This window comes from Trichomycterus rosablanca, chromosome 23 (assembly GCF_030014385.1).
Source record: "Trichomycterus rosablanca isolate fTriRos1 chromosome 23, fTriRos1.hap1, whole genome shotgun sequence".
NCBI lineage: Eukaryota > Metazoa > Chordata > Actinopteri > Siluriformes > Trichomycteridae > Trichomycterus > Trichomycterus rosablanca.
The window spans coordinates 16,802,025-16,825,195 of record NC_086010.1 but is presented as its reverse complement, the minus strand read 5'-3'; the positions used below and the strand labels follow the sequence as shown (position 1 = coordinate 16,825,195).

Here is a 23,171-nt window from a genome sequence, read left to right as displayed (position 1 = left end):
TGCCACTTCCACACAATAGAACGGCCTGTGGCACGCAGGATTAGCGAACGCCAACTTAGAATGAGCTTCGGCATGGGCAGATGTGCCATCTGACCACTTTACGGTGACCTTAAAGAGTATACAGTGCACCATGTGACCAGTGTACAGGAATTGGTAGATCAGCTGTTTTCAATTACTTAACATAAACTAATAGGCCATCTTTGTGAGGTCTTTCCATATGGTAGAACCCGTTCACAGAAAAAATCTGAATAGTGCTTTAGGAGCATAAAAATAAGTTGGAGATCGATTTATATAGCAGCACAGATTTAGAGAACAGTGGTTACCTAGTGGGAAGAGCTTTGGACTATCAATCAGAAGGTTATGTGGTTGAAACCTGGCTATACCATGCAGCCACTGTCAGGTCCTTCATCAAGGCGCTTAACCCTCTCGGCTCCATGGGTGCTGTGCAGTTTAATCATAAAAAAAATCGAGAAATCATTTATAGCTCAAATGTGTTCATAAACCATGATGTAATATGTGTTACACCAAAAGGATAACACATTAATGGAAGAGTTGCAAGGAAGAAGCCACTGCTAATATAAATCTTATTAGTAGAGCAGCAGGGACTGGCAATCTGGTCAGATAAAAAAAAAAAAATAGAAAGTGAACTACAAAGTTTACACAGCCTAAGCTAAACAGGCCCAACTGATCAAAAAGACAATAAAAGCAAACTCATAATGTCCAGCAGGGTGGGTCGGTGGGTAGCACTGTTGCCTCACAGCAGGAAGGTCCCGGGTTCGATTCCTAGGTGGAGCGGTTAGATACTAAATTGCACTTTGTGTGTGTGTGTGTGTGTGTGTGTGTGTGTGTGTGTGTGTGTGTCCTGTGTAGGGCTGGGTATCGCCACTAATTTCCTGGATCGATTCGATTCTGATTCACAAGGTCACGATTCGATTCGATCTTCGATTCGATTTTCGATTCAATTTCGATTCAACACATTTAGGCATATTTGAGTTACATTAACAGGTTTTGTTTAAATATGTACAGATGTTCAGAGAACGAATGTGATAATTGTACAAAAAACACTCATTATTAAAAATATTTGTGTATTTTGTTTACATAAATAATTAATCCAAAACAGGAAACAGTAACATTCATTTTTTATTATTATAATACACGAAAACACACGTGATGTAAGGTTTAATGATACCACGTCCAAACATGCACATCAACAAGTAGCGAGAGATCAAAGTTTGTGCGCTGATGAAATAAATGAATCTGAGTGGATTTGGCAACACGAGCAGCATGGCTTGTTCTATAGTGAGTTGGAGGTTAATAAATATTTTGTTTTGTAGAGACCGATCAGGTCAGAAATACTGTAAAACTCTCGTGTGCTGATGTATTCTGATAGAAACTATATTGCGCTCCACCACCTGTTTACAACCTCCCCCCTGTGTTTCCCCTCGCTGTTTCTCACATCGATCGAGAGCCGAGTTTTGATCGCAGAGCGAACACCGAGTTCCTCCCGAATCCAGCGCCGACCCGTCGCCGAGCGAAAATCAGTGCAAAGAGTTGTGTAGTGGTCATAACTTGAGCTTCTGCCATGCTGAACTGATGTGCAGGTCAGATCTCGTTGCATGAAAAAACACTGGCTGGTCACGCGAAATTAAAGGGGGTGACAGATTTCCGTGTGCACCGTAAAAAGGGGCGTATTTAAAAGATCGATCTCGCGTTTATATGAATCGATATCGGATCGTTCAAGTAAAGATCGATTCGAATCGAAAAATCGATTTTATAAACCCACCCCTAGTCCTGTGATGGACTGGCGATGTGTCCAAGGTGGTTCCTGAATTTTGGCCAGTGAATTGTGACCCTGATCAGGATAAAGAGGTGGCAACATAGACAATGAATGAGTGAATGAGCTGTAGCCTCCCAAGTCTAACCAAAGCTAAACACGACAAAATCTCTCTCTCTCTACATATACATATATATATATATATATATATATATATATATATATATATATATATATATATATATATATATACTGTATATACTGTATATATATATATATATATATATATATATGTATATATGTATATATATATATATATATATATATATACTGTATATACTGTATATATATATATATATATATATATATATATATACAGTGTATCACAAAAGTGAGTACACCCCTCACATTTCTGCAGATATTTAAGTATATCTTTTCATGGGACAACACTGACAAAATGACACTTTGACACAATGAAAAGTAGTCTGTGTGCAGCTTATATAACAGTGTAAATTTATTCTTCCCTCAAAATAACTCAATATACAGCCATTAATGTCTAAACCACCGGCAACAAAAGTGAGTACACCCCTTAGTGAAAGTTCCTGAAGTGTCAATATTTTGTGTGGCCACCATTATTTCCCATAACTGCCTTAACTCTCCTGGGCATGGAGTTTACCAGAGCTTCACAGGTTGCCACTGGAATGCTTTTCCACTCCTCCATGACGACATCACGGAGCTGGCGGATATTCGAGACTTTGCGCTCCTCCACCTTCCGCTTGAGGATGCCCCAAAAATGTTCTATTGGGTTTAGGTCTGGAGACATGCTTGGCCAGTCCATCACCTTTACCCTCAGCCTCTTCAATAAAGCAGTGGTTGTCTTAGAGGTGTGTTTGGGGTCATTATCATGCTGGAACACTGCCCTGCGACCCAGTTTCCGGAGGGAGGGGATCATGCTCTGCTTCGGTATTTCACAGTACATATTGGAGTTCATGTGTCCCTCAATGAAATGTAACTCCCCAACACCTGCTGCACTCATGCAGCCCCAGACCATGGCATTCCCACCACCATGCTTGACTGTAGGCATGACACACTTATCTTTGTACTCCTCACCTGATTGCCGCCACACATGCTTGAGACCATCTGAACCAAACAAATTAATCTTGGTCTCATCAGACCATGGGACATGGTTCCAGTAATCCATGTCCTTTGTTGACATGTCTTCAGCAAACTGTTTGCGGGCTTTCTTGTGTAGAGACTTCAGAAGAGGCTTCCTTCTGGGGTGACAGCCATGCAGACCAATTTGATGTAGTGTGCGGCGTATGGTCTGAGCACTGACAGGCTGACCCCCCACCTTTTCAATCTCTGCAGCAATGCTGACAGCACTCCTGCGCCTATCTTTCAAACACAGCAGTTGGATGTGACGCTGAGCACGTGCACTCAGCTTCTTTGGACGACCAACGCGAGGTCTGTTCTGAGTGGACCCTGCTCTTTTAAAACGCTGGATGATCTTGGCCACTGTGCTGCAGCTCAGTTTCAGGGTGTTGGCAATCTTCTTGTAGCCTTGGCCATCTTCATGTAGCGCAACAATTCGTCTTTTAAGATCCTCAGAGAGTTCTTTGCCATGAGGTGCCATGTTGGAACTTTCAGTGACCAGTATGAGAGAGTGTGAGAGCTGTACTACTAAATTGAACACACCTGCTCCCTATGCACACCTGAGACCTAGTAACACTAACAGGTGACATGACATTTTGGAGGGAAAATGACAAGCAGTGCTCAATTTGGACATTTAGGGGTGTAGTCTCTTAGGGGTGTACTCACTTTTGTTGCCTGTGGTTTAGACATTAATGGCTGTATATTGAGTTATTTTGAGGGAAGAATAAATTTACACTGTTATATAAGCTGCACACAGACTACTTTTCATTGTGTCAAAGTGTCATTTTGTCAGTGTTGTCCCATGAAAAGATATACTTAAATATCTGCAGAAATGTGAGGGGTGTACTCACTTTTGTGATACACTGTATATATATATATATATATATATATATATATATATATATAGAGAGAGAGAGAGAGAGAGAGAGAGAGAGAGAGAGAGAGAGAGAGAGAGAGAGAGAGAGAGAGAGATTACCTTTTTGTTACCTCTGATGTCCATTGAGTTTAATACGTTTGAGCTGGGAATCCAGGGCCTCGGCACGTACAGGATTCCACGTATCACCAATAACAAGGACACAAATTGAATATTTACCCCCTACGTCACGTTCACACATCAGTTGGAGAAATGGAGGCAGCAGATGGATGCCGGTGCTCGTCAAAGTGTTCGAAAGCAAAAGGCCGGAAACGAAGCCAGAACGCTCGCTCTCACTCTTCTGTACCGGCTCTCCTCGCTTCGTGTAGGTGGGCGCAGACAAATCTATTATACGAGGGGGTTATTGCAACAGAAGGAAACGTTACACAACATCAAAGCTCACTTTAAACTGAGGTGGAATGCAAGCGGAGTCATGTGCAGGTTCAAAAAAACACTCAAAATGTGCCATCCCACCACTGTACAGTGGCCGCAAAGAGGATTCAGTGTCTGGATAATAAAAAATGTAAAAAAATAATAAAAACACACCGTACGTGCCCCTGAGTAAAAATATTTTAGCTTTTGAGCCTTTGAGTCCCGGTCTTCTGCCCTGCGATGGACTGGCACCCTGTCCAGGGTGTTTCTGTGTGCCTGGAGCCCATTGAGAGCTGGGATAGGCTCCAGCACCCCCTGCGACCCTGGTTAGGATCAGCGTGAGTTTTGGTCTTATCAGTGTTTAGCAGATACAATCGGCTATGACTAAGTCAGGGGTGGCTACAGCGGATCATTCCATCTTCCTGTGTCACCCCAACCGTCTGCAGGTCCTCCACAATTTCCTCTTTGGCCTTTTTCATCTCCTCAGCACCCTTCTTAGGTAATAACTCTCATCCCTGGTCTGCACATGCTCAGACCATCTCAGTCTCTCTTCCAGAACGTTGTAACTGAACGTCTAAAACATTGATCATCACTTGCTGTAGTTATGGGTACCATTATGGGTACAGAGGTCCCTTTTTTGACTCTGTGTGTATTAGGGTTTCTTCCTGACCTTGGCAAAGAGACCACTGTTCCACATACTTTGTAGTACGTTTAGTGCAATCTTGCCTTATTTATATGGCCCTAGACCTTGCGACAAGGATAAATGACATTATAGTATTTGGAACACCATCAGATGCTTTTTTTTTTTGGCTGCTTCCATGTTTAGCCGTCACCACAGCGGATCTGGTCCGAATACCAGACCTGCCACAGTTTATACATCTGGTGCCCTTCCTGAGACAGGGCTTGGGACCAGCACTGAGAGCTTGGCTGTTTCGGCCACACAGAGATGCCCTTTAGCCCTTATTTTATTTATGCATTTATTCCTTTCTCCCAGTTTAATGTAGCCAATTCGTCTTCCGCTGCTGGAGACCCTGATCACATTTATATAGGGTATATTCGGCCTTACTTTCAATGGCTAGGCTGTTTCGGCCACCACCTTCCCACACACACATGGACATTAGCCAATCTTGACTGGTCGATAGCACCACTGATAATCGAAGCAGGGATCCCCACATCTCAGCAGTAGTGGGATAGGTTACTTTACCACTGTGCCACCCAGGGTGTTTTCTTTTTCCAGGACTAAAACTTCTCTGAAAAGTTGCAGAACACAAAAGAAATCAAATCAAGAAGTCGTCGCTTTCAGATTTTCCTCTTCCGGTCAGCAAATTTCCTCACATCAAGTCAACCCAACAGTCCGAGAAATCGTCCGGTCCCATCAGCACGTCTGGAGCGATCAGACGAGCGGCGCGGTGATCCCGTAACCCCCCGGTCAGAAATCTCAGCACTCTCCTAACATCTTTATGACAGGCCGTTACGAACATGAACCCGGTGAGAGCGAGAGTAAAATAATCCCCGGCGATGGCGGAGGGACGCCGCTTCCAACGCGCGCCTGCTTCATTTCCCTCCATTACCATCCTGCCATCGCTCCCCATTCCAGGTCAGAGTTACGCCGCTTAATTACATGCCGCCCGCTCCGGGGTTCTAATAACCTGTCATTCGGGGGGGATTCGAATGTCACGCCGTGTCGCGGAGCCGTAATGGCGTCCGGCAGATCCGCCGACGGGACGTTTTAGGACAATTACGCCGAGAATATTCAAATCGCAGGTGGGATATGGAAGTGGAGCGGCCTGGACCCCCCCCCTTCCCCCCTCTGACCCTGACACGACGGACGTCTCCGCCGCCGAAACAGTTTAACAGTTTAACCGCGGCCTGATCGCTTTTATTATCCGCCTTAATCCACATATCGGGGTTTTCATCAGCGGCGGAAGATATGCATATCATGAATTATTCTGACACGGGGACCTTTTAATTTTCGCTGACGATATTTCATCTCGCCGGTCGGGGGCCGGGAAGCCAACGGCGTCGCTGAGCTGAGGTGGATGTGTCGGACCGCGGCGCCCCCGCTTACACCGTGCTGACGGCTCCAAATCATCTGGGAGACGTAATGAGCTGAAGCTACAATTATTATCAGCTCCTGTGTTCACACATTTTATTAGCAAAGCTGGGGGGGGGTGGAATCAGAGTCGGGATACTACAGAGTCGCAATAGTGATGTACCCCCCTCACACACACACACACAAAAGATATTATAGTCACAATAGCACAGTCGAGCAGGAGCTGCTCTATAATTTGGTGTCTAAAGCCAGAGCTAGAAGCTAGCTTTGAGGCTAACATTGCCAACAAGTAATAAACTGATAGCACTTGTATGATTGTATGGTCACAAATAGAGTCAATTTGTGATTGGTTGGATTGACGCTGCAACAGCAGCCCCTAGTGTCTGGGAGGGAACGGTGTGATTTTCAGTCCAGTGATGGATGGCTGGATGGATAGTTTTTGTAGAAGGATGGATGGTGTACGTGGATGGATGGATGGATGGATATTATTATTATATTTATATATGTTTGTCCATAATTAGAAGGGGTGTCCACATATTTTTGACCTTATAGTGTTTATAAGAGGAGAAAGGATGGTTGGATGATGTACATAGATGGATGGATGGAAGGATGGATGGATGGATGGATGGATGGTGTATGTAGATGGATGGATGGATGGATGGATGGAGGGTATACGTGGATGGATGGATGGTGTACGTAGATGGATGGATGGATGGATGGATGGCTGGATGGATGGATGGCTGGATGGATGGTTTTTGTAGAAGGATGGATGGTGTACATGGATGGATGGATGGATGGATATTATTATATTTATATTTGTTTGTCCATAATTAGAAGGGGTGTCCACATATTTTTGACCTTATAGTGTTTATAAGAGGAGAAAGGATGGGTGGATGGTGTACATAGATGTATACGTGGATGGATGGATGGTGTACGTAGATGGATGGATGAAGTGTACATGGATGGATGGATGAATGGATGGTGTACGTAGATGGATGGATGGATGAATGGATGGATGGTATACATGGATGAATGAATGGTATACGTGGATGGATGGATGGTATACGTGGATGGATGGATGGATGGATGGTATACGTGGATGGATGAATGGTATACGTGGATGGATGGATGGATGGATTGATGGATGAATGGATGGATGGATGGTATACGTGGATGGATGGATGGATGGTATACGTGGATGGATGGATGGATGGTATACGTGGATGGATGGATGGATGGATGGATGGTATACGTGGATGGATGGATGGATGGATTGATGGATGGTGGATGTGAATGGATGGATGGATATTATTATATAATTATATAATTAGGGGTGTCCACATATTTTTGACCTTACAGTGTTTATAAGAGGAAAAAGACCTGAGGAAAAGCTCACACACTGTATGAACCTAAAAAGCTCTACGAAAGCACTTTGTGGCTACATTCCTGACCTGACCTGACCGAGACCCCCCCATGTTATCAGACCCCCACCATAACACTGGCTCTGGTGTTCAATAATATTTCAATATAACAGCTTCCTTTTAAACTACCTCCCTTGTAACCGCCGAGGGGTATAAGCACCCCCATTTAAACAACCACCGTGTCACTTAGCCGGATCAGATTCTCTCCTCCTGTCTTACGACCTTCTCGCATCTGGGGTACTGACCCCACATTTCCAGTCATTTAAAGACACTAACACTATACCACGCACCCCGCTCTGTCGGCCCTCGCGATGAAGAAAAATGTCTCAATTAAATCTGCGCCGGACCCCGGCGCCCGAGACTGATTGCATCCGATCTCGCCGGTTTTAGGTCCCTAAAAGTTATCTGACATAAATTACAGGTGTCACATCATTTCTCCGCAGCGCTCGGGGTGTAATTTAGTGGCGAGCATGGTGGCCGGGACGGGAGCTCCGCGCTAACGGGGGCGTAGTTTTCTTTTCAGACCAAAATCAGACTGGCACTCGCACCTCAGATCAGCCATGTCTAGGGTTTCCTATGGATTGTTGCTGCACTGGGCTCACAGTTTTGACTAAGCCGGATATGGGTCTCTCGCTGTCAGACTGGTGTAATTACGACCTCTGCTGGCTGATTAGAGGCGCCTGCACAGAGACGGGAAAGAGTGCCGTCAGGGTGTGTCTCTCCGTACACAACGCTAGGTGGCGCAACACTCGTCAATGTGTGGGTGATAAGATGCATGCGGCTTGCTGCCCACGTGTCGGAGGGGGCGTGGATTAGCTTCGATCTCCTCGGTCAGAGCAGAGATTGGCATAGGCAGAGAGGAAGCACGATGCAATTGGGCAATTGGACGCGCTAAAGGGGAGAAAAAGGGGAGAAAATGCATTAAAAAATAAAAAAAAGAAGGTCCTGGGTTCGATTCCCGGTTCTCCCTGTGTCTCTGGTTTCCACCCACAGTCCAAAAACATGCAGCCAGGCTAATTGGAGACACTGAATTGTCCTATAGGTACCTAGTGCATAAACCAGTGCGTTGTAGTGCATTAAACCACGTTAAGCTTTATAAGACACTCGGAGAAGCTGATTCTCACAATTTCTCAGAACCTCGAGCTGTAACACAAGTTTAAAAGTGAAACAGCGAGGAAAATCCAGCTAAACACAGATACATGTGGAACTTTCAGACGATGGTTATTCCACACTAATGCGGATTCGTCTCATATTCACACTTTGATGACGTTTTACTGCAGCGCTCAGGCCAAGTGCTTCTCATGTGAACACGCCCTAATAAAGACAAACATTTACATTTCTCCATTCAATACAAGTCAGTTCAAGCGTCCGAATCCGAATGGACCAACGATCCAACGTTTCTGGCAGGTGTTTGGAGACGTCCAGCGCTTTCTTCCATCTGCTATCTGTAGGAAGTATCAGAGGAACCAGAGAGCCGGCAGCGGAACCAGAGCGGAGGGAATTTAGTACAATTCGGAAATGTCTCGTCTTGATTTGGATACGCTCGGTTTCCCAATGCACGTCCACGCTTTCTCAGAGGGCTTCGGGCGACGTCTCAGACTGAAACACGTCTGGTCCGGCAGTAGGCAGTGATAGCCTAGTGGGTAGAGATTTGTGCCATCAATTCAGCAGATCCTCAGCATCGCGCTAGTTTCAGGATGATGCCCCCTGCCACAGAGCGAAAATGCTTCAGGAACGGTTTGAGGGGCACAACGATGAGTTTGAGGTGTCGACTTGGCCTCCAAATTCCCCAGATCTCAATCCAATGGAGGCCACACCTCGCAACTTACAGGAGTTAAAGGATCTGCTGATGACATCTTGGTGTCAGATACTAGAGCACACCTTCAGGGGCCTGGTGGGGTCCATGCCTCGATGGGTCAGGGCTGTTTTGGCAGCAAAAGGAGGTCATAATATTATGTCTGATTGGTGTATAGTGTTTATTATTGTATTAATGTTAAATCATATTTTGGTAATATGTTCATATATATTATGTACACTGTTAAGTTTACTGTATACTGTTTCTTTAAATAAATAATAATAACAATAACAATAATAATAATAACAACAACAACTATACAGGACTGCCCAGCATTAATGTTGGTGGTACTGTGTGGTCATGCTACCCTTCAAAATTCATACACAGCACATTAACACCCCCTAGTGGCGAATTAAACAAACTACACACCGTCCCTCTCCAGGACAGACCAACAATTTGGACACGCATTCCCTGACTGAGAGCCATCCTGCCCCCACCCCCCTTCCCTACTGTACCGGGCATATGGACCCTGACTCCATATGGGCCCTGCGTTCAGGCCACGAGCAGGTCTTCCAGGATCAAATCCCCACCGAAGACCCTGACCTACTTCAGCGGCCGCTGGAGGGGCCGGTGCTGCAGCAACCGCCGGGCGAAGCGGAGGTGAAGGAGCGACTCTGCTGGACTCCACAGGGTCGTGGCACGTCGGGAAGATTGATGGATTTCCCTGCAGCTGTCTGCGCTCGGCCCTGATTTTGGAAGGGTTTCCTCGACCGACCTGCCAAAAAAGGCGAGAGGACGAGAGAGGCGCCGCCGCAGGTCCGTCAGCGCCAACAGCAAACGTGGCAAATTTAATACTTCAATAATTGAATTATTTATCACGTGAAGCTTTTTCTATTCATTTAGGGGGGTCGGGTCAAGGTCGCAGTGAGTCCTGCATTGCCAAGAATAACTAGACACAGATTGGCAATCCATCCAAGGGCAACACATCTTGGATCATTCGTTGAAAGGTTGTGGATGTGAAATCCAGCTCTGCCAAGCAGACACTGTTGTGCCCTTGATAAAGGCCCCTAACACTCTGGGTCCAGGGGGTGCCGTAAAATAAAAACACTGGGATCAGCCAGAACAATTGGTAACAGGTGTAATTAATCAGTTATAGAAAGGAAATTATATGGTTCCATATACTATAAAGGAAACTTTGCAGCAAGAGTTTAGGGAAGGGCCGTTCCTGTTCCAGTATGGAGTCTTGAGTATGTCCAAATTCACACAATGCCTAAAAATAATTCACACAAGGCTTAAACAAAGCTGGAACTGATAACGGATGAGATCAATGATATCATAGGCATTTGCAGTGAGATGCAAAAGGGTGTAAAGAGCACAAAACCTGGACCCCTAAGCAACAGGGCTCAATGAATCGTGTCTTAGATGTATACTGTTCTCTAGCCCACCAATGCTAACATCTCAGCTCCGCTATTGGCTGGCCAGGGCGCCTACACAGACAACGATTGGCTCATCCGAAAGAGAGAGTGCGGGACAAAGGGATTCCTCACAAGTGCTGCAGTTACGACCTCTGCTGGCTGACTGATGGATCTACACAATGAGCGCAGTCCGAGATACGGATCCCCATATGAACCCACCTGGTCCAGATCAAGGCGTGTGAAGGTTGCGGATCTCCCAGGTCGGGATTGGAGGTCTGCAGCAGTAGAGGCGCATAAGCCCACGTTGAAGTTTGCTCAGTGAAACGGGTCAGTCATGAGAAATAAAGCCAGCGCTTCTTTACTTCTTTCCAGCTCCCCTGCTGTTCACAATAGCAGCCAAGCGAATGTGTCGGTAGCGTTAATTAGCCGAGTTCAGAACTGCACACCTGATTTTCACACAGTACTTTAAATAACATTCAGTACTTTAAACCAGCAAGTATGAAGTTTAACAGTTTAACATGAACGTTTCCTAAAGACAGTCACACAACATGGACAGTGGTCCTTAATGTCCAGGTACATACAGCACAAGCCAAGGCCAAAAATCCAGTGTCCCCCTTCCAGTTAGTGGGTTTCATTATATTAGCCACAGTCTAATGGTAAGCTCAGTGAAACCGGCTTGTTCGGGTGCTGGCCGTCTTTGACCTTCCCAGACATGTACTCCACAAGACACCTGTGTTATTTGGGACCTGGACATATCTGCAGGTTATTTTTTTTCTTCTGTATGATGCGCTGTGGTTGGTCTTACAGGCATCCTGGTGCCACTTGCTCCTCAGGAAAGATGCTCAGTGAATGTGCCCGGCTGCCCCGTTCTTGGGGAGAACAGGATTATCTTGACTGGTGGATCTTTTGCCATCGCATTGAAGTCCAGATGGCAGACAGGGGTGCAAGAAACATGGGTGTTTTGACTAGGTCGTAACTACGCAGCCCTATATGCAGAAGGGCGATGCGATGTCTCAGCAGTGCTGTCGGCCAGTCAGGTGTCTGTATGGACAATGAGTGGATGGATGAACAACCTAGCCATTGGGAGGCTTACATCCTGACCGGTCCTCAAACCAGGATAACAATAGGAGGGTCGCGTCAGGAGGGGCATCCAGTGTGGCGACACATACGGAAGCAGCCGAAATATTTAAAAAAAACACGCACACACACGATAGGCGTATTCTTTAATCTATTTAATAAATGTCATTAATGTGAACAGGCGATGAGTCTCAGTGGTGTGAGATTCTTTACACACAGCAGACGTACACTGTACAGGTGAAGCTTCAACATCCAGTCTACACAAAACAGTCTAACAGCCTTCCTGATGGCATGGAAGTTCATTGTGGTGAATCTAAAAAGCAAAACTCTTCACTACGTAACTAAACTATGATTTTTTAAAAGTAAAAAATAACCCAAGCACAAAAGGAACAACTGTGCACGTGAAAAAAATGCTGCGTTTAAATATAACACTGTCGACTTTTCTTTGTTCAGGTACTCGAGAGGTGGGACTGCTAATGCTGTTGATTTGCTGTTGTGTAAGTCATTTTTGCAGACTTTCGCATGCAGGCGCTGATCCGAGCGTGAATTTAAGTGGAGAAAAGGCGCCAATGAAACTTGTATCTGTATGGCTTGTTATATTTCTAATACTTGTATTAAAATGTGAAGGAAAACCTAAGCAGGGAAAAAAAAACACTATACAAGAGCAGGTCAGATCTACAGTGATGCGCTTTAGAGTGGTCATGACCGAGCTTGGCACGTAGCGTCAGGAGCAATAGTGCGTCATGTTTCCCCCTTTTCCGCATGCATAGGGTGCAGGGGTGGCCATGAGGTCTGAGATGAAATGACAGCAGCCAGTGCTGGTGGTGGTGGTGGTGGTGGTTCTTCCATTTGCTTAAATATCTGCATGAATATGCAGGACATTAAAAGAATGTAACGTGCGAGTAGGAATAATAGGGAACAGGAGTGGACAAATCACCAGCCTCGGACATGGATGGACAAGCCAGAAGTAGTACAGAATTTTACGTTCTGAATGGCTTAGTCGGTGAGAGGAATACGGACAAGTATTGGGACACCCTTCTAATTTTGTAACCGTTTCAGCCACAAACAAAACATGAATGCGTCCACTTACATACAGCACAAAGTCAAAAATCAAGTGGACCTCTTTGAATTAGTGGGTATCAACAGTGGGTATCATGGTAAGCATCTATTTCCTTAAATATCTGCATGAACATGCAAGACACCGTCACTGGCCGAGAAGGGCTACATGATGGCACACGCCTTCTCCAACGAGTGTGGCGGATACCTACAGAGAGCCGTAACAGCCTTAACATGATCACACTATTCTCGACTAGTCGATTCGATTCTGTATTCCTCCGCCGCTCGTGTCCGGCCATTCCAACCTCACTCCCGAGACAATCGGGGGATGCAGCGGCGTACTGGGACATCCATACAGCCGGGTGTACAACTGTCAGCATAATAGATAGGAAAACGTGATAAAGGTCTCCACAGCATTATTATATCTATTATTTCTAAACCAAAACCTGGGCGCGGATCACAGACCAAAAGGCAGAAGGTAAAACAAGGCTAAACAGAGCTGGAAACCAGTCTGCAGTGGGTCTGGTGTCCTCACGATGGCCGAGTAAGATCCCAGCAATCAGCTGTGGTTTTGTACACTTTAGCGTAGGCCAGATTTTCTCCCTCATGCATTGCTCTGAAGCAAGAAGAGTCCATCGTCAGTGGTAGCATCTGCTTTAATCCCTGGCCAATGATGGTTGTTAGATAAAAGTATAGTGTGCCATAAAATACAGGTACCAGTAGTTTCAGAACACTTCACTGCACTGCACTGTTCAATCAAAGGTACGGCTACTGTACTCCAGGATCAATGCCACATCTAAAAAAACATAGGAGTTTATCAGGATTTCTGTTTGGTCAATTTCTGCTGGAATTCATCTGACGCAAAACAAACAGGACATATTTGTAGTCATTATGGACAAAATTCTTGTTCGTTTGATCTTTCTAGCTTGGGTTTTGGGCACCAAAAACAGATCTGGGTAGCTAGTGAATTGGTGATTTGTCCACTTCTGAATGAAGACACAGGTTGTGACTTAGAAGGTGTCCAATGAACTTCGAAACAAAAAACTACATTCCAAAGGCACTCACAAATACCATGATTAAATGTAAAAAAGAAGGCGTTGAAATGTAAGCACACTTTGTAAGAGAGCAGGCATAAAATACACAAATGGGATGAAGGGTAAGTGTAAGAGTAAGTATACGAAAAGAAAAAGCACCCAAGTTTCATGCAACATACAAAACTGACCCAAAACCATACTGTAACCTGGACTAGAACCGACGGTCTCCAAAATAACAATGCCGTCTGGCATCAGAGACGTGGACCCATGAGGGAGGAAAAAAACTGGACCAAACCAAACCGTCTTTTAAAACCAACTTCCAGCTGAAGGAAAAGCTGAACGTGAGAGAGAGAGAGCAGCTAGAGTCGATGCTTGTCCTGAAAGCCATCTTTGTCGCTCTACGGCTCGGTGTCTCTTGTGACGCGGACGCTACGGGGAGCTTCGGGAGGATTCGGGTAGTGTCTGTGTTCGCCGGGGGTTATTGCGCGGGTCACCAGTAGAAGGAGCGGGACAGGAAGTTGGTGGCCGTGTTCAGCCAGCCCATGCCGTCCTGCATGGAGCCCAGCCGAGACACCGCCTTGTGCTGCTCCGAAGACGGGCTCTCGTCCTCCGGGAGGTACTCGGGCAGGTCCATGTTCTGCTCCACCACCACCATGTTGGAATCCTCCTGGAGTGGGATTACCATCTAGACAAGCGGCAAAGACACGAGCGCAGACGAATCAAATATGAACGAGGGAATATAACTGAGCCCCGCTGGTGAAATCTGGTATAAATAGAAGTAATGTGTGGCCATGCTGTATTAATGTTTGAAAATGAGATCCTGATGCACGACTATGGCTTTGTATGGTGATATGCAAGATATGCAAAGATTATATACCCTGTCTTTAGTTACAATATGAAGAATTAGCTAATATAAACCACATTTATGAGTCCACAAAGAGTTCATATCTGATTCTGTACACTTTATGTTTGCTGTGGCCAAAATAAAAGGATTGTGCTGCCATGTCTAAGTCTTCTTAATTGTCTAATCCTCGCATTTAGGATCCCCACTAACTGGCCATGAATTAATCCCCATTAATTCATGGCCAGTTGTTCATTTTATTTATACGGGATAGAATTCAGAGGTGATTTTTGATTGCTAACACCTGGTCCACACTCCAAGGCAAGACTGAAAATGAAATACACCTCAGAAATCAAATGTACCACAGCTTTTATTCATATTCTAACATAAAAATATACCACCAAACATGACAACTAACAGTGCACAGTAAAGTAGAGCATATTGCTATTTCATATTAGCTTATATTAGCTTTGTAGCATTACTGGTGAAACTTGTGTGCTTTTAACACTAGTTTGAAGTATAAAGTGACATTAAAACGGTGTTCAGCACTGCTCAGAGCACAAATATCAACATTTTATTGAAATGGAGTAAAATAACATTGAAACATGAGTAATATTAAGTATTTTAAGTTTAGTTTAAGTTTAGTCAGATATTAGCTTGAGCGAACTGAGGCCAAGCTACACAGTGAGGAACGAGCAATGTCGCCACCTGCTGTATAACAGAGGAACAGCAGGTCAAATTCGAACGCGCCTCTCCAGTTTTACCAGAGAGGTCAGTTCTGTTTATTAATACACATGATCAAAACCCGTGTGGCCTGACCAACAAAAACACTGCCCAGTTCATATTTTCATTGTGCAATTTAATTGTGCATTTCAGGCTACACCCGGGTGGGCGACTGATTTCCCAAAGCGCCACATGACGTTAGACCAACAGGCTGAACATAATTCGCTCAATATTGACTTTATCTCTTTATATTAGAGATAAGCAGTAAATTGTATGGTTTTGATAAGCTGTACAGGTAAGAGAGGAAGCCACATTAAACTAAATCATATTTTTATCATATCTCATTAACACAAGTGTGAAGATGTGTGAAATTTGAGGTGTGTCGTATATACACATTAAATACACAATTATATACTAAATATACACACCACTGCACAACAGTACAAAAATAAAAACATATTTATATATAAATCTTATACACATGAGATTTATACACATTACACGCATAATGAGGCAAGTAAAATGTCAAGCAGACAGGATAAAAACACCAACATCTCCAAAAACTATTCTAAACAAAATGTGAGTGTTTTTACAGTAGACCAGCATTAAATGGACTTTATACAAAGTGCTACTGCTATTTAATTTGAAGTCTAATAACCTCATTTGCATGTCTTTTTTTTAATAAGTCTTGTTAAAAACGTGAGCTGATATTTTTGAGGGCTAACAAAATAGCAGTCCCTTCAAAATAAAAGCAATACAGCTGTATTGTGTGGAGGATTCACACTTATTTACGTATTATTTTTAATTACCACTGACCACACGTGGGCTGGTAGGACAGCCAGATACAGTACCCAGGTCTGGCCTAAATGTTTCTATTTCTAAGACAACAAATAATATGGCAAAATGCATAAATGCTTCATCTTTGAAGAAAGCCTATGGAATAGAACAAGGGCACAGATACGTTCTCATTGCTCGGCTATGTTGTGCGTAGAAATCCTTAATAAAACAGGGTGGGTTTTTTTCTTTCTTTTAATTCTTTTGACTTGATTAACCAAGTACAATCTGATCTCCAAACGGCTGTTGTGTTTGCTTACCTCAGAGCCGTCTTCGCCCTTGACCACCTGCTGGGCTTTCATCACTTTGGTTGATGCTATAGCCGTGCCCAGAGCCTGCAGACGAAACGTTGGGTTTCGGTAAGGCCAGGTTGGAATGGACAGAACAGTTCGACGGTAAATCAGCCCAAGCTTACCTCGGCTTTGAGGTCAGAGCGGATCCTGACCACGCACCTCTTCACGGCCATCTGAAAGGTAAAGCTGATGACTCCGCGGATTTTCAGCAAAGCCTCCTCGCACAGGCCCCTCCGACTCTGTCACACAATTAACAAACCGGAAACTATGGGTTCATTCTCAGGAGCTGAACACCATTCTAAGAAAACATCTCCAGCTTGTTGGGGCTCATGTTACATAGTCCATGTCTATAGAAGGGAAAACGAGAAATAAAAAGCTGATTCTTACCGTGTCGTCTAAGCCGTCAATCTGCAGCACTACAGTTTTGGCTCGTTTGTTGGTGGCGCCCAGAAAGAACTGAGCCTTACGGCGACACGAGGCGGCCGCTTCCGCCTTCTCAGCTTCAGCGTCGCTGGAGTTTTGAAGGATCTCATAGATCTCTGAAGCCAGCAGCTTGGTCTCTCCAGGTGATGTGCTTCTACAGAGAGGTAGAAAGTGTCCACAATAAACATCACGTGCTCACGTTTCAAAAGGAAAAACACATTGTATTAAAATCAGGACGTAACATGACACACCACGTTAAGCCTCGAATCATCGGTCAGCGTTTTGCTTTGCGGTCAGACCTGGCGTATTTGATCGTTTTTACAGAGCGACTTACTTCTGCATGACATTCTGCAGGCTCAGCATCATGCCCAGCACGCCCTTCAGCTTCTCCCGGTTGGCACGACATTCTGCCAGATAGCGCACCGCCTGGGGGGACAAGCACATTCAGCAGGGGTCACAAAAAACACATCAGACACCACTGTGTTTACATGCATGTTAATGGTTTTGAGAACCACCTGTTATCACCTCTATATTAGTATAAAAGCTTTTCAATTGGTAAACAAATAAAATATCAATTGTAACATTAAATATCATTTCATTAACACCAGTACTGGACAAGAAGTGAAAACTAAATCAAACAGACTGGATTACTAGACTCAATATATTGTCTAAGCAATTGAGGGTTAAGAGCCTTGCTCAAGGGCCCAACAGTTTGCAACCTGGCAGTGGTGGAGCTTGAACCAGCAACCTTTCGATTACTAGTCCAGTATCTTAACCGCTAGGCTACAACTGCCCTGGTAATAAAGTAGGGGGCAAAAAAATCAGTGTTCAAATATTTCGGGGTTTTTTTCCTTTCTTTCTTTGTAGCATCAGTCTTTCCATCTGTATTCCAACAAATCCCTGCGCCCTAGCCACACCCAACAACGGGTTTTTACAGTCTTTTCACATTAACACATTGTATTGAGAACTTCCTTTGTCTTTCTGAGCATTTTGTTTATTATTTCCTGTCCAGCCTTGTGTGTGCATGCATGTTTGAGGACAAGCCACAGTTGTACTGTGCTTTAAACAGATACTGATTAATTAAGGTATGAAAAGCATCGAATCAAATGTCTTGGACTCAGATTCAGTATTAATATATTAATAAATGACTCCTACCATTCTAGCTGGCTTATTTATATTGATATTCAACTGATATTTATATTAATGTCAAAAGAATAAAGATCTGTTTAATTGAGATTAATAAACAGCATGTTTATGACCTCAACTTTCCTGGAATGCACAGCGCAGATTTATCAGATGCTGCTGGTATGAGAATGATTTATTATTAATGACTGATTCATTACGCCGATCCAGTGCAGTGATGGAGCAGCACAACAGCATTTAGTAAAAAATATTTATTTAACTTAGCTTCAAGAGAAAGAGCCAAATCTATGTTAATAATTTATTACTGTTATAAAATGCATTTACAAAAAAGCATGCACTCCAGCTCTAGGTTTAAGGCAATGACCTGGCAAAATATCAAAACAATCACGATTGTGCCCTCATGTTCTGCCCTAATGTCATGTTCTGATCAAATACAATCTGCTGTTTAAATTCTTTTTGACTTGGGCTGCATCCAACGCAAGTCTAAACAGGTTAAGCTGCCAAACTGAACCAGCTGTGTAAAAGAAAAAACTTCACCCGAGGTTACCCGCATACAGTCAGGCTGAAATGATGTGAAAGCTGAATGCCAACATCAGTCTGACGTTTCCTTTGAGAAATAAAAAGCATTAGTTCTTATGTTCTTACCAGTAATGCTGAGTAGACAACTTGTGGGTTGTGATGGTCGAGGAACAAGATCAGGCCCGGTAAGCAACCTTGATCTTCAACAATAGCGCGTCTGTTCAGCGGGTCAGCTGCTAAATCCCGTAGCTGGTTGACCACAGCCAAGGCGTCCGGCTCCCCACTCATGGTGTGGCCGCATGCACTGCCATGTACACAAGTTTGACCTGCCTGTTCAGACAAATTGGCATATGAATTTCTTTTCATGCAAGTTCCTGCTGTTCACACTTTTTATCCTGTCAAATAAAAAGATCAGATTTGAGCCACTACAAATGTACGCCTGCTTAAATGGAAGTTCAAGTTACCCAGCGACTAAGCGATATAAAAAATACAGACCTGGTATTCACAATATTTAGACATCATAATGCATTATTAAAAGATAATATAAAGTTAAAATAGTTTAGGGCTTGAGAATGGATGTGACGATGCCAGACACTCTGTGACAAATTGGCATGATTGCAGCCACACAGACACGGGGAGAACATGCAAACTCCACACAAAAAGGACCCAGACCACCCCACCTGGGGATCGAACCCAGGACCTTCTTGCTGTGAGGTGACAGTGCTACCCACCGAACCACCGTGCTGCCCGCCCTATATTGTAATAAATCATACTGTTTAGCTCTATAATGTAATACATCATATTGTTTAGCTCTATAATGTAATACATCATATTGTTTAGCTCTATAATGTAATACATCATATTGTTTAGCTCTATAATGTAATACATCATATTGTTTAGCTCTATAATGTAATACATCATATTGTTTAGCTCTATAATGTAATACATCATATTGTTTAGTCCTATACTGTAATAAATCATACTGTTTAGTCCTATATTGTAATAAATCATACTGTTTAGTCCTATATTGTAATAAATCATACTGTTTAGTCCTATATTGTAATAAATCATACTGTTTAGTCCTATATTGTAATAAATCATACTGTTTAGCTTTATATTGTAATAAATCATACTGTTTAGTCCTATGTTGTAATAAATCATACTGTTTAGTCCTATAATGTAATACATCATATTGTTTAGCTCTATAATGTAATACATCATATTGTTTAGCTCTATAATGTAATACATCATATTGTTTAGCTCTATAATGTAATACATCATATTGTTTAGTCCTATACTGTAATAAATCATACTGTTTAGTCCTATATTGTAATAAATCATACTGTTTAGCTTTATATTGTAATAAATCATACTGTTTAGTCCTATATTGTAATAAATCATATTGTTTAGTCCTATATTGTAATAAATCATATTGTTTAGTCCTATATTGTAATAAATCATATTGTTTAGTCCTATATTGTAATAAATCATATTGTTTAGTCCTATATTGTAATAAATCATATTGTTTAGTCCTATATTGTAATACATCATATTGTTTAGTCCTATATTGTAATACATCATATTGTTTAGTCCTATATTGTAATAAATCATATTGTTTAGTCCTATATTGTAATAAATCATATTGTTTAGTCCTATATTGTAATACATCATATTGTTTAGTCCTATATTGTAATAAATTAGATTGTTTAGCTCTATATTGTAATACATCATATTGTTTAGTCCTATATTGTAATAAATCATATTGTTTAGTCCTATATTGTAATAAATAATATTGTTTAGCCCAATATTGCAATGAATCATATTGTTTAGTCCTATATTGTAATAAATAATATTGTTTAGCCCAATATTGCAATGAATCATATTGTTTAGTCCTATATTTAATGGTTTGGTTTGGACTTTTGACCCAGTACACAGCATGAGAGCTGTAATGATCAGATGTTATTGACTGACACGTCTAATCAGCATACTACCGCATTACATAGTATGCATACTTAGAAGACATTAAACCCGTTAATCTAGCGCACTTACATACTACATAGTACGCTAGTGTGAGAATTGAAGTGTTGAACGTTAGCTGATTTTTTTTATCGCAAAAACAGCGTATTGTTACACGTCAGGTTAAAATATATTAAAATGCGTTTGAAATGTAGTATTTTTGAAGTGTAGAACCGTTCACCTTGACTGCAGTGTTATGCCACGATCACTTCTGTCCACGCATAACCTAGACAACACGGACAGGACAGGGAGGCTAACATGCTAAGCTAACGGTTATCATGAAAGCATTCATTAACGTTACCTGGAGTTAGACGGCCTTCACGCCCTTAAACAGTCCCGGCTGCTCTCGCTGTGGGTCTATTGTGGTGTGTGAATGAATGACAACATCAAAACACACTTAATAAATACGTGACAGTCGCTCATTTAGAAAAGATCCACTTATCCATTTCTTAGCAGTTCCCTTTAGTGGAATACACAGTACGCCCTGACTTTACCAACGCTGATTGGATGACAGATTATTGCGTAATCTCGAGCTGTCCAATAGAAAAGGGTTTTACTAAAAGCGCAGCTTAAAGGCCACTCTTAACCTAGCGTCTACTACTCATGTATTTATTAGTGTGTAAAAACAGTTAACTCGCCACTGATCATGTCACTACACTGTTATTGCTTTGCGATGGTTGGCTGCACAGATGGTTCAGCTTTCTCCAATGCTCCCTGACAGATTGTAGCCCCTGATAAAGCAATCCAAGTCCTGATGTTGTCAATCTTGGTCTTGCTCGTCTTCTGAGGCCTTCCATAGATGGATGGATGAATGGATGGATGGATGGATACTTTATTGATCCCGATGAAAATTAAAGAAACACAGAGTCTTTAATGAGTCCTCCTCCAATGCTGCCATGCCCAAAGTAACTTCACTTATAGGAATTAAAGTGGTTCAGTAGCTCCTTTTCTGTTCTGGCAGGGTGGCAGGGCGGCACAGTGGTTCGAAGGGTAGCACTGTGTCCTCACAGCATATAGGTCCTTGGTTTGATTCCTAGGTGGAGCTCTGTGGGTCCTTTCTGTGTAGAGTTTGCATGTTCTCACCATGTCTGCGTGGGTTTCCTCCGGAAGGTCCGGTTTCCTCCCACATTCCAAAGACACACAAGTGAGGTGAATTGAGGATACAAAATTGTCCATGTCTGTGTTTGACATTCAAGACTTAAACTGATGAATCTTGTGTAACGAGTAAGTACCTGTCCTGTCATCTTGTAAACTTGCTCAGTGGTTATCAATCTTCTCCATTAGATTTTCAGCAGTTTGCTGATGCACTTGTTCTCAAAAGCCAGAATGCCTCTTTCATCACTCCACAGGCTTCACATCCATATGTGACAATTGCTCATTTGAAAAATGTCCACTGTAAAATGTTCACTTGTCCATTTCTTAGCATTCTTAACATAGAAAACAACATTTTTTTTAAACCAGGACTAAGCCAAGATCAGATTTTTGTGTGCTCTGCTTGTACAAATAGATCAGATGCGGTCCTCAATGTTGCTGCTGTATTTTTGAATGGTGATCCAGAAATACAGACACAGATGTAAGACTATAGGTGGATTGTAGATTAGAAATATATGTCATCTCTTGCTATACATTAATTTCACATAATATACCAGCATTGTAGATATCTCATATATTATGTATGCCATACATTGGCATCAGCACAACACAAAAGCATGCCATTATTCTGTCTGTCAAAATGCTGCACCTAGTCTCATTTGATTGGCCCATGGGGCTGTCCTTCACTTGTCATCAACCAATAGACAACTTACTCATTTCATTGACACGCCCACATTTGAAGGTTGTCAAATAGGTGATCCACAGCCACCTGCCAACGCGAGGGAAAAATGACTCAGCTGTTCGATTCAAAAAATGAGTCGATTCCGTGTCTAATGTTGTGTGTTTTTTGTGTGTTCTACTGAATTAAATTCTAAAAGTCGATTTCGAAAAAAGTAGTCTCGATTCTCGAGTCTAATTGTCAAATAAACAAATGTAATTAACAACATGAATACATTGTAATATATTATAAATTATTAATTTATTATTTATACAATTAATAACAGGTCTTGACACGTACATAAATAACTCATGAATATTTTTCTGTTTATAGCCGAGATATTTGTGTAATAAATTCTACATTTAAATAGTTCTCTTTGTTCTATAAAGCAAAATACATATACTGTAGATTATTGTTGTTATTGTTTGAATCTGAATCAATTTATGAAATCGACTCCATAGCATTTGGAAGATTCGACTCTTTTTGGGATCGACTCCCGGCTCTAGG

The 23,171-nt window shown here is 42.7% G+C and overlaps 1 protein-coding gene across 1 annotated transcript; it reads right to left on the bottom strand.

Annotated features, from left to right (window-relative positions):
- Nucleotides 1–12,112: 12,112 nt before the first annotated feature.
- On the bottom strand, nucleotides 12,113–21,325 carry armc1 (armadillo repeat containing 1). Its single transcript, XM_062985677.1, has 7 exons — nucleotides 21,156–21,325; nucleotides 18,965–19,168; nucleotides 17,511–17,602; nucleotides 17,141–17,330; nucleotides 16,876–16,992; nucleotides 16,721–16,795; nucleotides 12,113–14,747 (listed from the first exon to the last, which is right to left on the bottom strand). The coding sequence occupies exons 2-7, from the start codon at nucleotides 19,124–19,126 to the stop codon at nucleotides 14,553–14,555; spliced, it is 831 nt and encodes a 276-aa protein (XP_062841747.1). The 5' UTR covers nucleotides 19,127–19,168; nucleotides 21,156–21,325; the 3' UTR covers nucleotides 12,113–14,552.
- Nucleotides 21,326–23,171: the final 1,846 nt, after the last annotated feature.

What these genes read in the sequence shown, in the direction of transcription:
- armc1 (XM_062985677.1), bottom strand. Translation starts at nt 19,126, where the DNA reads ATGAGTGGGGAGCCGGACGCCTTGGCTGTGGTCAACCAGCTACGGGAT. An exon ending in TTGTCTACTCAGCATTACTG is followed by an intron (nt 17,603 to 18,964) that starts GTAAGAACATAA and finishes TTGTCCCCCCAG; the next exon opens with GCGGTGCGCTATCTGGCAGA. An exon ending in GCTCTGACCTCAAAGCCGAG is followed by an intron (nt 16,796 to 16,875) that starts GTAAGCTTGGGC and finishes TTTCGTCTGCAG; the next exon opens with GCTCTGGGCACGGCTATAGC.